This window comes from Amblyomma americanum, chromosome 5 (genome assembly GCF_052857255.1).
Source record: "Amblyomma americanum isolate KBUSLIRL-KWMA chromosome 5, ASM5285725v1, whole genome shotgun sequence".
NCBI classification, from domain to species: domain Eukaryota; kingdom Metazoa; phylum Arthropoda; class Arachnida; order Ixodida; family Ixodidae; genus Amblyomma; species Amblyomma americanum.
In genome coordinates, this window is record NC_135501.1 from 201,033,013 (window position 1) to 201,046,785 (window position 13,773).

The 13,773-nt window shown below is 47.4% G+C and overlaps 1 protein-coding gene across 2 annotated transcripts in view; it reads right to left on the minus strand.

The window, feature by feature from the left end:
• Positions 1-246: 246 nt before the first annotated feature.
• Positions 247-13,773, minus strand: part of LOC144133416 (uncharacterized) — a 79,177-nt gene continuing 65,650 nt past the window's right edge. The window contains exons 3-5 of one of the 2 annotated variants that reach the window (XM_077666504.1): positions 7,885-8,100; positions 5,245-5,494; positions 247-4,704 (exon numbers count right to left, since the gene is read on the minus strand). In XM_077666504.1, coding sequence (XP_077522630.1) covers positions 4,305-4,704; positions 5,245-5,494; positions 7,885-8,100 — 866 coding nt within the window. In that variant the 3' untranslated portion in view covers positions 247-4,304. The remainder of the gene's footprint in view (positions 4,705-5,244; positions 5,495-7,884; positions 8,101-13,773) is intronic. The other variant, XM_077666505.1, reaches the window with a different exon arrangement.

The window sequence follows — 13,773 nt, forward strand, 5'->3', positions numbered from 1 at the left end:
GCAAAAAACATCGCTTCAAAAAGAAAAAAAAGGTCAGAGCGGCGGCGAGGCGCGCGCCGGCTGCGCGCTGTGACGTCACTCGGCTGCTCGCGCAAGCGCAGAACTGCACCTGTTGGAAGTGCGCGAAACGGCGACGCTGCGGCCAGTGTAGCTCTCGCTACAATAAAGTTAAATGTACACAGGCGCACGTAACCATGGAACGCCAAATGAGTGCAAGAGTACCAAAAAAGATACAATAGTGATTGGTTAGGTTCATTACATGTTCTCTTTATTTTATTTACATATTTCAACACAAAAGCCGTCAGTACAAATTGAAATGAAAATTTGCTTTTGCCACTCTTACTCATGCACACTTTTATGACATTGTTTTGAGCCTATCTTAAGACGCTTGAACAAAAATGAAACTACGAACAAGTCGAGTCCAGATGATCTCAAAATGGCAGTTTGATGCACAAGTTGCTTGAAGAAGGGCACAAAGAAATAAAAACAGGCACAAACACTCCTGCTTTCTACCTTTAAACATCTACGTAAAACAAAAAAGAAGACATATCTGTAGATATGAAATGAACATGTATATTTTGACATTGGGACTAGATGAAGCATGTGAATGACAAAACAAGGAACAACGATAACGACAGAAACTATGTCTACTGCAGCAACTGAAAACAAAAATGTTGTAAAGTTCTGTCATGTGGGTCTCGGGAAAAGAAAGCAAAATCAAGGCTCAACACGGGTGGAAATTACGTGAACGGACATCTTTGCTCACTACCTGGCTGCTAATAGCATGCAGAGCCTTCCTTTCACTTTTGCCAAGGGTGCTCTTTTTCTGCGTGCTCCTCGACTTAAATGCTGGAGCAAGATAAACATCTGTCTCGACTTTTTTTTCATTTGTGGGTGCTTTGAACCATAAGGGACTACGTGTATAGGACCTAGAATCTGAACAACATTTAAATGCATGGCGTTAATAATATAACCATTGGTCAGGGTTAACCAAGAGCGTCTTACAAAACGAACAGCTAATAAAATCTATTTGGACACGCATAAGAAACTGCACAGAACCATGCAAACCAAGAGAACAAATGTGGTGTTCTTACAAGATAACAATGGTGAAGGTGCTGGCCAGCTCCTCAGTGATAAGAATATCGGTATTTTCCTGTCAGTGCATCTTTAGAAAATTGTAAACCGTACAACTAAGTTACGTAACTTGATTTCAAGGCTGTTTATAACGCAAATAAAGTAATTGTGCATGCGTCTGTGAATGCATACAGAAGAAGAATGCAGAAACCGTTGAATCCGCTAAAAAATAGGCTGCACGCTTACCAAAATGCCCTTCAACAGCCTAGTCTGCAGTGTGTAGCCTTGGTTCTGACATCAAAAAAGTTTTTCTAGAGACTCTTTGCACATCTTCGTTAAAGCAAAATGTTTTAACAAAACCAGCTCCCCAGCTTCTGGTGTGCGGTTCACATGAATCTTTGACACAGGAAACGGTCAGAAATGCAAACTATTTTCTCAATGCATGTGTTTCTACTACGTCTTACCAGGTGATCTTAGGGACTACAGAGGAGCACTTGTTATAAATAGTTCTTTTTTTACCATCAAACTGAAATGCCTAAGTATCATCCGTATCATTGTTCCGAATGCTGGCCCTTAACACACGACGTCAGAAAATGGGTCCAAGTGCAAAATGCAGGAATAAAGCTTTGTTTAAGTCGAAACTTTTCCGAACAGCCTCAAGTGTTTTGACCTCAGCGCACTGAAAACAGACAAAATGAAAGTGGGTAATGTCATAAAGGTGATGCCAGGGGCTAACTCTGCAGCTACACAAGCTGAGCTGATGGGCACGTGTAAAACAATACATGTATTTATGGATGTATGTATGTAAGTGTGTGTTACAAGAGCCTTCCATAGATGGCACCGGCCGCACAAGCGACGCGTCTCCAATGTGGCTGGCGTCATCTATGGGAAGTTCTTGTAACCGGGTGCGCATGCGCTTCACGCCATATCGTCGGCTGCGTTAAACGCTGACGTAATGTGCACGCGTAACTCGTGCCATCGGTCTAAATGCACGCAGCTGTCTTCACACAACACAGTTCGCGTATTTCTTCCCGAACGCACAACAAACACTGACGTCCGTCTGTCGATATAAGCAGGGGCTAAGGCACTTTCCCGTTCACAGCACCCCTAAAGAGTTCTTTCTTTGGTTGATGTTGAAGAGTGTGAAGTCTCCGAAGTTCTCCACAGTAATCCGCAAAGGTGTCGGACTATCCTTGCACGTCAAAACTTTGGCGGTGTGCACTGCGTCGTCCTATGAACAGACCTCACAAGTTTTGCATGTTGGTAGATTGTGTTGTCTTTAACAAATTTCGCGTATGTACTGTCTCCGTCTCGGGGCCGGAAGCGCCAATAAATGGAGGCTCCTCCTGCAGGTGCAGTCCTCTCGGCATAATGTCCAGGTATGCTTCACGACACGGACACTGATAGATAGATATGTTGACTTCTTGCGCGTAAAGGCGTGTCTTGTGTTTTGTTGCACCGGAAGTTTGCCCCAGCCTTCAACGTGACGTCGTCGAGATGCTGAAGATGAAAGTCAGTCTCTTTTGGACACGGGGGATCTACGTCCTCAAAGCATAATCTGTTGGCGGCAAGAGGTTCTCTCGTGCGGATGTCTGCCGGCATTATACTAGAGGGAAATGAGGATGTGGGTGACAATCACCGTAACATTTAAAGAAACTCCAGCGACGTTCTCGAAATAAGTCTAAACAATTTAAATGAGCCGCTTGAAGACACCTCATCTCACCATGTAGAACTGTCAAGAAGTGAGTTTATACTAGATAATACGCCTGCGAGAAGAAAGCTTAGTTTCCGGGGCTTTAGGCCGTCGCAAAATATTGAGCCAATTTTATAAAAGTCACCATGGCTTATATATTTGTTGCTCAGACTGGATACTTCTACGTGCATTGCAACAAGGTATACAAACTTGAAAAACTAACTGAGCATGCCATAACAGCATATCGACTTTCCTTGTACGCTGTCGCAGAAAAAATTATGTGTTGATCTATGATATACGTATGCAATCATCGCAAAACCGTGTCACATTTCTTGAAATGCGTTTTTGTTAACCGCGAGCCTGGTTCATCTAGGCGGGAATCGACTGCAACCTTCGAACAAACGATGCATTGCCAAGTAAATGCCGGTGGGCGCAATTCGAGCTCGCCATGCTACATAAATGTCGGAACGGATTCGTAGGAGCCAACGATGCCACAGAAGTTAACAGATTCCCCCCGTGCCCAGCACATCAACTGTCGTGCGCAAGAAAACGATGTCGCTCGCGCTTGATGCGCTTAAACACGACACCGTCCTCGTCAGCTCCAGTTAAGAGCAGGCACTGGCTTTTTTAAACGCTGGACGTTGCAAAACACCTTGCAGAAGTGGCCGTCAGGTGTGAAAGGAAGTGCAACCTGATGCCGTACCAAGAAGTGACCACCCGAATTGCACGTTCATATATATGGGACAGCAGCCGACGGCAAGTCACAGACAAAAAAAATGCTGACTGTAGTTCTAGGACCACTAGGACACCGCGCGTTTTGAATGCCGTTTCCGAAGAATGGAATATGATGCATTTCACGCGCGGATCGTCGAAGCTTGTAGCTTTAGATTTCATGCGGACTTGCAGAGGTTCGGAACTATACATCAACCAGAAAGCGTTGACGAGAAGGCAAACTTCGCTGCGCATATACCCGGACGATGTCATGGAGAAGTTCCATTGCTCTTTTCGCTGCCATGTCGTCACGCACGTTAATCGTGAATCTGTGGTCTGCAGAAGCGTACGGCATTGTCATCACGGTTGTGTCCTGCTCTCTGGTATCCACACTGGACTGGGTCAGTGCATTGCAACCAGCTCACACCACAAGAGGAAGTGCGCTAGACGGGGACAGGCCTTGTCAAGGAGGTACTAAACGTCGGCTCTGAAGGGTGGAACACACGGTTCAGCCTTGACACGACGGTTCCTGTGCACACAACCACGCCGCTTCGACGCTGGATCCTCTTGCGGAGGTCACCTGGACAACCGCACGTTCGGCAGCCGGAAGCTGTAGGTTCTCTTGTACTCATGCGACGACTCAGTTGCACTCGGGACGACACCCACTTTCTCCCAAGCATCAAGAAGATGCCACACCGTTGATACGCGCTGTTGAGGCGAGGAGGTTTCACAGTCACATCACGAGTGGCCATCTCCGCGCTGGACAGCGACGTCTTCCGTCGGAAGCGCTTCGCGTCGCACCGGGGTTTGAAGTGCGCGTGTTCCCTTACCACCACCTGGGTTGAGGAGGTATCATGGGGTGCGAGTAGGTGGGCATGACGTTAGCCCCGAAGGAGCTCATGCACGTGGCCACGGCCGTGCTCAGGTCTCCCGGGAAGGGCACGCCGGCGCCGGGCGGCGGCGGCGGCGGCGGCGGCTGGAGCACGCCTCCGTCGGAGCCCTTGAGCGAGCCGGGCTGGCAGGGCTTGCCGTCCCGCACCAGGACGGGCACCGCGACCCGACGAGGCGACGGCAGCGGGTTGCCGGCGCCGGCCGACCCGTCCAGGCCCTTCTCCTGCCGGGCGCGCTTCGTCTTGTAGCGGTGGTTCTGGAACCAAATCTTCACCTGCGTCGGCGTCAGCCGGATGATGGAGGCCAGGTGCTCGCGCTCGGGCGCGGACAAGTATCTGCGAAAAGGGGAAGCGCGTGGGTGTAATTCAGCCACAGGGAAAAAGAGCACCAGCTAATCAATTGGTTTATGGTTTATGGGGGTTGAACGTCCCAGAGCAACTCAGGCTATGAGGGACGTCGTAGTGAAGCGCTCCGGAAATTTCGACCACCTGGGGTTCTTTAACGTGTACTGACATCGCACAGCACACGAGGACCGCCGCGGCCTGGATCGAACCCGTGTCTTTCGGGTCAGTAACCGAGCGAAATAACCACTGAACCACCGCGGTGGCACGGATCTATGAATATAAACAGAGAACGACTTTGTGCATATATGGGAATTGACCCAATAGGCTTCCGCGTCATACCCCGCAGGCGTAGCTTAATTGTCCCCTTAAATTTTTTCTCATCCTCGTTAACATTTTTTTTCACTTTCCATCCACTGAGTTCTACTAAAACACCAGCTGTAAACTGCAGCTTGCCATAACAGTGTCCTCGGTCCGCCAAAGCTGCTGCAGCGTAGCCCGTGAATGCGAATACGGAGACGTGTATACACTAACCTCTGCTGCCTGAAGCGCCTCTCCAGCTCGTAGGTCTGTGCTTTGGAGAACAGCACGCGGCGCTTGCGTTTCTTCTGTGGCTGCTGCTGGGAGCCGGGACCCGAGGCCCCGGAGCCGTCGCGGCACTGAGTGCCGGCCCCGAGGTCATCGCCCTTCAGGTCCGAGCCATCCTCGTCCTCGCTGTTGGAGTCGTCCACCGCCAGGTCTACCGACGGCTTGGAGGACTCCGAGTCGTTGGGGCTGGCGGGGCCTACGTGTTCACATCATTCCGTACAGTCGTTGTTATCTCGTACTAAAATATGAAACATACACAAGAATATGGCAGATCTTATCATCAGCAGCAGCCTGACTACGCCCACTGCAGGACAAAATCCTCCCTTATATCTCTCAAATTAACTCTGTCCTGTGCCAGCTATGCCCACCCTATCCCCGCAAACTTCTTAGTCTAATCCACCAACCAAGTTTTGTGCCGCCCCTGCTATGCTTCCCTTCCCTTGGAATCCAATCTGTCACCCTTGAGGACAATGGGTTACCTTGCATTCGCATCCTATTCTTTCTACCTGCTTAGTCGACATGCTATCTTTTTAATTGCTTACGAGCCTTCATGACGTCGTCAGCAGTCCTAACACTAATCTCGATCGTGCGAAGTGAAATCACTGCGTATTTCGCTTGCATCACTTAACAGTGGCCTGTGTTTCGAAAGAGCACCATAGCGTGCGTGGTATGCTTTCTTTATAGATCGTCGCTTGTTTCCTGTGTCTCGGGAAGGCCCCATTGATTTGAGGATGCAGCAGCAAAGTTAGGCAGTACGCCCCGGTGCTCGAGTTCTCTATACAAGTGTGTGGAAGACTGCACGTATACATAAAAATTCAGGGGGGGGGGGGGGGGGGGGGGCACTTCGTTCACCTACAGTGCAGTGAGGCGAAAGCCTTTAGCGCGGTGTTGCTGCTTGTATTACTGATGTTAAGATCGTGATTAAGTACACAACTGTTTGTGAATCTTAAACGCTGGAGACACTGGAGGGCGTTTGGGACGCATCCGTCTGATTAGACGCCTTTCCTGAAAACTCTCCAGTGTAGTAGACAAGCAGAACTACATATGCATTGCAGGAAGTACCATAGTAGCAATAAAGACACACACAAAAAAAGCAGGAAGTAGCGTAGTCGTTAGCACGCTCGGCTGCGGACCGAAAGGATGGTGGTTCGAATCCCATAGTGCACAAAGATTTTTTTCTTATCGAGTTGCTGAAGAGCGTTACATCAGACGGACAGGCTCGTGGCAGCGAGTATGAACCAATAAAGGCTTTCGTCTTAAAAGAGGCATTCAATGCAACCAGTTAGAGAACATATTTCTAATGAGGCCTAGCAGTGGGCGCGACGAATACTTTTTATTTTATCTTATAGCCTCGCTACTAACATAGGTCGTGTGCGATAGCTACAAGTTCTGCAATGAACTAGTACACGTACAGAACCGTGCAGTCCTTTTTGTCGCCAGTGATTTCGACTTTCGGCACAGCGTTTCAACAATAAATGAATTTTTTGGTTGGGAACTTCTCAGTAATACGCGCATGCGCAGTAAACTAGAAATCTTCTATCACATCTATTTCAGCAAAACCGGGATTGACAAAACTCTGTATCTTCTGCTGCCACACTTTGTATCTGCACGTTGTGATCCGGCTTTTATTTAAAGTGCGTGAAATTAGATGCCGAACTTACGCTTATCAGAACTTTTCCTTTCCGCATGTCGTATCTGTTTGGAACGAACTCCCCAAAAGTGTCGTTGACTGCACATCTGTGGAAGCGTTTCGTGCTTTTATTCATAGAATCACTTAATCTTAACTTTGTATCGTTAATGTACGCGTGTGTGTGCCTGATTTTGCTGTATTTTACGGCTGTTCCGTGTGTTGTTTGAATGTCTCATCACCTGAATATAGAACTTATAATGCTTGATTCCCTTGTACGTTCCCCCTGCAATTATGCCTTCAGGCGCTGCAGGTATCTGTGAATAAAAAAATAAAAAGTATTTGCACAAAGACAATCAAAATTCTGCAATGGCAAAAAGCCTCACAACGACTGTGGAGACCGTTCCAAAAAGCTAGCGCCGTCACGTTCCTTTCTGGGGTGTTTTGTGCACCTGCAGCAAGCTCTGTGGAAGTGGTAACGTGACTGTACCAGCTCGTAGCAGCGAGAGAGCAGGTGTTCCTAAATCATCGCGAACCCGACGGAAGGGTCAACCCGGTGTGCCAGTCGGCTACAGATTGGCAAACGAATGCTGTCTCTTTTGTAGCGAGAGCTACACTACGCTAGCACTTCGAGCCTTCAGCTTGGCACCCCTTGAGCTCCGTGGCGGCGCCGTGGCTGGACACGTGGTTGGTCACGTGGTGCGAAGCAGCTGCTGCTGCCGGCGGCGCGGAGTGCCGCGAAACCGAGTGGAGAGGGCATGGAGTGGAGAGGGGAGAGCGTGAATCCAAGTCCAGGAACGAAGATGAGGAAGGAACGCCCAGGGAAACGGAGCGGCAAAAGACTGACTTTGCAATTCGACTAAGAGAGTTCCATTCGACCAGATGTAGCTCTCGCGTCTCTCCAGGTTTAACCAGAGCTAAACCACAGCCATTTTTTGTCGCCTCATTGTCTCCCTCACCTAGAAGGGGCCTCATGGATCCCGGAGACACGGAGGAGGGCGCCACAAGCGGCGTGCTTCCGGTGGGCAGCGCAGGGGACTCCTGGTGCGGGGACGCCGCAAGCGCGGGCGGCTCGGCCAGCTCGCCGGCCTCCGAGAGCAGCGGCGACGGGTCCGAGCCCACGGGCAGCTGTCCCTGCAGGGCGTCCATGCCTCCGCCGCCCATCGTGCCAAGCGCTGCGAGTGGAACGAGGGGAGTGAATTGGAGGTCATGCACTTCGTACGCACTCGCCCTTACAAAACCGGTCTATAGACAGTCTATAGACTTCTTATAGACTCTATTGCCTTCCTATAGATATTTCCTTTTGTCTCTTCATAGTATATAAACTGTCTATAGACAAAACTCTACCAAAAGTGTACGGCCATAAATCCATAGGTTGTCTATAGACTGTCTATAGGATTTGTATTGCCTATAGACTGTTCTCAAGGGTTTGTCTATAGAGAGTCTGTAGGCTGTATAGACGGAAGTCTATGGAGAGTTTATAGACTAAAAAAATGTTTGTAAGGGCGGATACTGACAGCTTGGTTTATTCTATTAAACAGAGTCATTCTGAATGACATGCCGTCGTTTTATGAAGGACTCAAGTACAAGTTTCTCGGGCAAAAATTTTGAAAATGAGAAAACTGCAAGACACTGTTATGGAAATATTGAAGGTAATGGTCCGTTATTCTGATATGTAGCAAAATCCTTCTTTTAAAGTGTTTCCAGTGATCACATCGGACAGTTAGGAACTTAAGACTGCCATAGAAAACCAGTGGAAAACGCTTTTGACGATAGCAAAATCGTGAATAGCGAACAAAAAATACAAGACAGCGGTCGGGTGATCTGCGGATATGGTGATTGTTGTAATGAAATCTTACATTATATGAAAAAAATTGCATTCATAAACGGTTTCCCGCTCAAAAATGCTTTTGTCCAGAATTGCTGGGTATGAGGGAGTTCTGTACGTGTGGTTGAATACTGATGCACGAAGGACAAACACATTTAGGATAACTTGAGGCGAGAGTTGCTGTAATGAATATAACTCAGCTTCATTTGAGGATATTAATTCTGTTCATTGCTAGATCCCTATGTGAGTCGAATAGAAGCTAGTATTGGTGTTCGCTTTTTTCTTGCAAGGCGTACTTGTGTACACAAGTGTGTTCATTTAAGTGTCGCCGTTCTTCTGTTCCTTTGCTTGTTGCATGCATTTTCTTTGATCTCCTCATGTGGCGTTCAAAGGGATGTGACAACTGTAATGGTAGCACGACCACATTTTAAGCAGCACACCTGACCATCCTCTATCAACGCTTATTAAGCAACAACGACTCGACCCGCCCCAAAGCCCCATAAAAGGCGCTTGAACGACGTAACAGGCTTTACCTCTTCCCAACGTGATTTCTAGATGTCGGGATTTGACACCCTCTAGAGGTGTGTCTTTTCTCCTAGTTTTTGAAGCCCACGTGCAATACAGTTGAACCTCGCTAAAACGAAGTTGAAGGGGCCGGCGATTACTTCATTTTAACCGTAGCTTCGTTACAGCCCGTGTTGAACGAGCTTCCAAGTGGAATCGTCGTTCCTTCGTTATATTCATTATTTCGCTATAAACAATTTCTTTATAACGAGGCCTGTCTGTATAAAGAATGCATTTTCCGCTTCACATGATGATTTACTTCTTTTTAATGCGATAGCATTAGAAGCTTCATAGGGACAAAGTGCGTCGTCATTCACAAAATTCGCCCATTGCCTGTAGGGTAGTCACGTCACCAAACCAGATAATTCTCATTGGCTGGAGAAAAGTGACGTCACCAAACTGGACGTGACATCCCTTCCGGTAAGGGAATCAACACCTTCTAATGCTTTTGCATTGCCAACACTAATGTGATTAGTTGTCCCTGTGAATTCTTTTCATCTCGCAACTTTTTTCCCGTTCCATTAACCTAACCTGGTAGAGAGCAACAGAATACTGCGAGTTAAAACGCGCTGTAGAAAGCAACACTATGTAATTCAAGAAAAACTGCTGTGGTCCGAACATAGCCTGCTGAAGCAGCCTTCTCGTTCATCGCGTTCCTTCGACAATTTTGTTCATCTAATATAATCGATGGATGCAGCCTTCTTATCGTAGTTTGAAGAATAGCAGAGAAGCAACAAGAATATGGAACTCAGAAGAGTGGAGAGTTGAGCTTGTTCCATGGTTTCAGATCATGTTGGGAACAGTGCTAACACGGGACGGAGAAAGAACGCAACACAGGGGCTGACAGCAACTGGCGTTTATTTCAGAAATAGAGATGTATATAGATACCGCAACCACGCAATCAAGAAAAACAGATGCAACTTGCTGCGCGAAAAGATGGCGAAGAAAAAAAGACACGTGCTCAGCTCGTGACAAAAGAAACCCAACTAGAGATGAACCGGCAAAAGGGTGAACGGGGGTAACAAAAGGGTGACCGGGTGAAAACAAACAAGAAAAATCAATAACAAGGGTAATTTTTTTAATTCTACTGGCGCGCGTCAAGGAGGAAATGAAGGTAAGTGACGGGGTGCATGGCACGTGCTCATTTCGAAAGGAAGAAAAGGGGGCGATAAAACCACACCAAAAAGAGGATGATCTGGTGAAAACACCCAAGAACAACACCAACAACGTTAAAGGCACACCAGGGAGGAAGCTGGCGAGTATCAAGACTGGTGCCCATGAAAAGCAATTTCTCTTGAAAGTAATGTGATAGACAGCGCACTGACACAGCTGTGTTCTTTCTTATTGATGATAAAAGCTTTCCAGATATTTTGCACCCAACCAAAGGTCGATAAGACAGAAACGGTCGCTCTGGTGCGCTGCACTGCCTCAAATGCCAGGACGAAGCCTGAATCCGCACCGATGCATTCTGGAAGGTGTGGAATCCCTGCCCTTCCGTTCCACTCGTGAACCAGGGTTTGACGTTCCGGGGACAGTGGCTTCACGAAAAAAGCTGCAGTCATAAAGTTTTTACAGTCCGATAAGGAAGGTGGATTTGCGGTTTTGAGTTCAGAGGACTACAGCTACAAGGCGACAGAAGCTGTACTTAGCAACTTTCATCAGGTCAAGGTGCGTCCGAGGAAGGCGAAGGCCGAAGCCTTGAGAAAGTGTGCAAAAACCAGCCTAACAAGACTAGCCACGTCGATAAAGAACGGCGGAAAACTCTGCCTTGACGCCTTCTTCACTGCCAAAAGACAAAGAAAGGTGCCCTTTCCGGGTCGTTCTAAGTGAGCGCAGCACCTGGCGAAAACCGTTCGGCGTTTACTTGAACGATTCCCTACACAGACTCAAGATTGAAGATCCCGACTTCGTCAGGAATTCCACGTCTGTGTCCGAATTCTTACAGGAAGAGTTTACCGCTGGCATGAACCTGTTTTCCATTGACGTCAAGGACCTCTACTATTCCCTGCCGCATGCTGCGCTGCTGGAAACTCTGACTGACGGCATAGACAACCACGGAAATGTGCAGTTCCAGAACTCCGTTAGATGCAGCGTGAGCACATGTCTGGAACTATTAACCTTATATCTCTCCACTTCCCGGGTCAAGTTCGAAGGAAAAATGTTTGCACAAGACAAAGCTGTTTGCATCGGCTCCTGCCTTGCACCAGTTCTGAGCGAACTGCTACTTGCCCGATATGACGGGAGTTTGGCAGGCAGCCTGAAGACCACAACACAGTACAAAATTTTCAGATAAGTTGACGATTATCTGGGAATTCTCAAGAGCTCCCCGTACCAAGACGCCTCTGAAGAGACCGTCCGCATCATCGCCGAATTCTTCTTGCACCTAAAAGATCTCTCCATAACGGTTGAACATCCCACAGGCTACAAGCTTCGCTTCTTGTGGATCTTTTGCTGCACCTTTCCCCTGGCCACATCTGCTGGAAGTACGCACCCAGCTCGCAGAAGAGCATGCTCCCGTTTACCTCCGCACACTCGAAGCTTATCAAACGAGGTATTGCCACATCCGCAATGAAAGACGGCCTCTGCAGTCTTGCCAACACCAAGTCTCCGCCAGCTTCAAATCGCAGGTGAGCCGAGTCAGATCCGCTGGTTTCCCGGAGGACCTGCTGCGCAACCTGCCAGAACTTTTTCAGGAAATCCGCGGAAATTTTAAGAAGAAACATACGTACATCGAACGATCGTGCACAGTCGTTATTCCCCTATGTGCATGGTGTGTCCCACAACCTCAAGAAGATAGGTGCTAAAGGTGGAGTTCGTGTAATTTTTCAGCCCCGAACAAACTTAATGCTCTGTGCAGACGTATGAATACGGAAGAGACTGAACGGATTGAATGAAGAAATAACATCAGAACACAGTTGTGCAGTGTAAGAAGAATGTTGTGTATAAAATTCCGCTTTCCTCTGGCAGATCCTATGTAGGGTAAACTTGAAGATGTATTAAACGCAGGTTGCGCGACCATGCTAATTCTCAAAATGCCACTACGGGGTATAACTTAGTTATTCACCACATAAAATGCAAATGCTCTCCCCTGCTTGAGGAAACCCGCATCATCAAGAAATATTTTAGCCAGCTTGCTCGAGAAATCTGAGAAGTTTTTATCATCAATAAGCAAGATCACAGTTGTGTCAGTGCTCTGGCTATCACATTACGTTCAAAAGAAATCGCTTTTTTGGGCATCAGTCCTGGTGCTCGCCAGCCGCCTCCCTGATGTGCCTTTACCATTGTTGGTGTTGTTCTTTGGCATTTTCACCAGATCATCCCCTTTTTGGTGTCGTTTTATCGCCCCCTTTTCCTCCTTTCGAAATGAGCACGTGCCATTCACCTTGACACTTACTCTCATTTCATCCTTGACTCGCGCCAGTAGCATTTTTAAAAAAGTTACCCTTGTTATTGTTTTTTTGTTTCTTTTCACCCGGTCACCCTTTTGTTGCCCCCGTTCACCTTTTTGCCGGTTCATCTCTAGTTGGGTTTCTTTTGTCATGAGCTGAGCAGGTGTCTTTTTTCTTCGCCATCTTTTCGCGCCGCAAGTTGCATCTGTTTTTCTCGATTGCGAGGTTGCGGTATCTATATACATCTCTATTTCTGAAATAAATGCAAGTTGCTAGTCAGCGCCTGTGTTGTGTTTTTTATCCGTCCTGTGTTAGCGCTGTTCCCAACATGAAGAATATGGAAAGGCAGAGGAACAGAAAATGTTTTTAACAGCGACAAGAGGAGGAGGACATGACGGAACCGGCCCGCCCCTTCCACCGGGTTGCAAAAGATGAGAAAAGTGGGGCTTCAATGTAATCTTGAAACAAAAGAGAGATTAAAATCGAAATAAGCGAAAGGCTCCCAAAGGGAACAATAAAGATGCCCTCTAAGAAGACCGCAGAACAATAGCCGTGGTTGGACTGCAGGAGCTTCGTCTCTTCTGTGATTATGGATGGCGCAGAACAATAAATTGATAAAGGTATATCGTACCTGAGTTTTGTGCTCAAAGCAAAAAGCATATTCTATAGATTTCGCGGGGATACTGAGGAAGACAAGGAACTATGGGTTTTGGAAAAAAAAAATCAAACGAGTGCACCTTCAAGCATTTCAAAGCCTGGAGGAGGAGGGGGTATGATAAACCAATAGTGAAATTCGCATTTTTTAACGCGGAAAAACACTTTACGGATTGGGAGATAGATTTTCGCGGTCAGAAATATTTATCTCCGCTTTGTGACGACACTTTCGCGTCCACACTGCCGAGTTCACTAGTTCGACAATCAAGCTCCAATATAACCAGTATAACAATCAAGAGCAGTAGTGCATTTATAAGCCTACACTGCATACATAACTACGTAGGTATAGGAAAACAGGTTATACATGTTATTCAGGAACGCTTAGTAGGTAGGAAGAAGATGACCTCGACAGA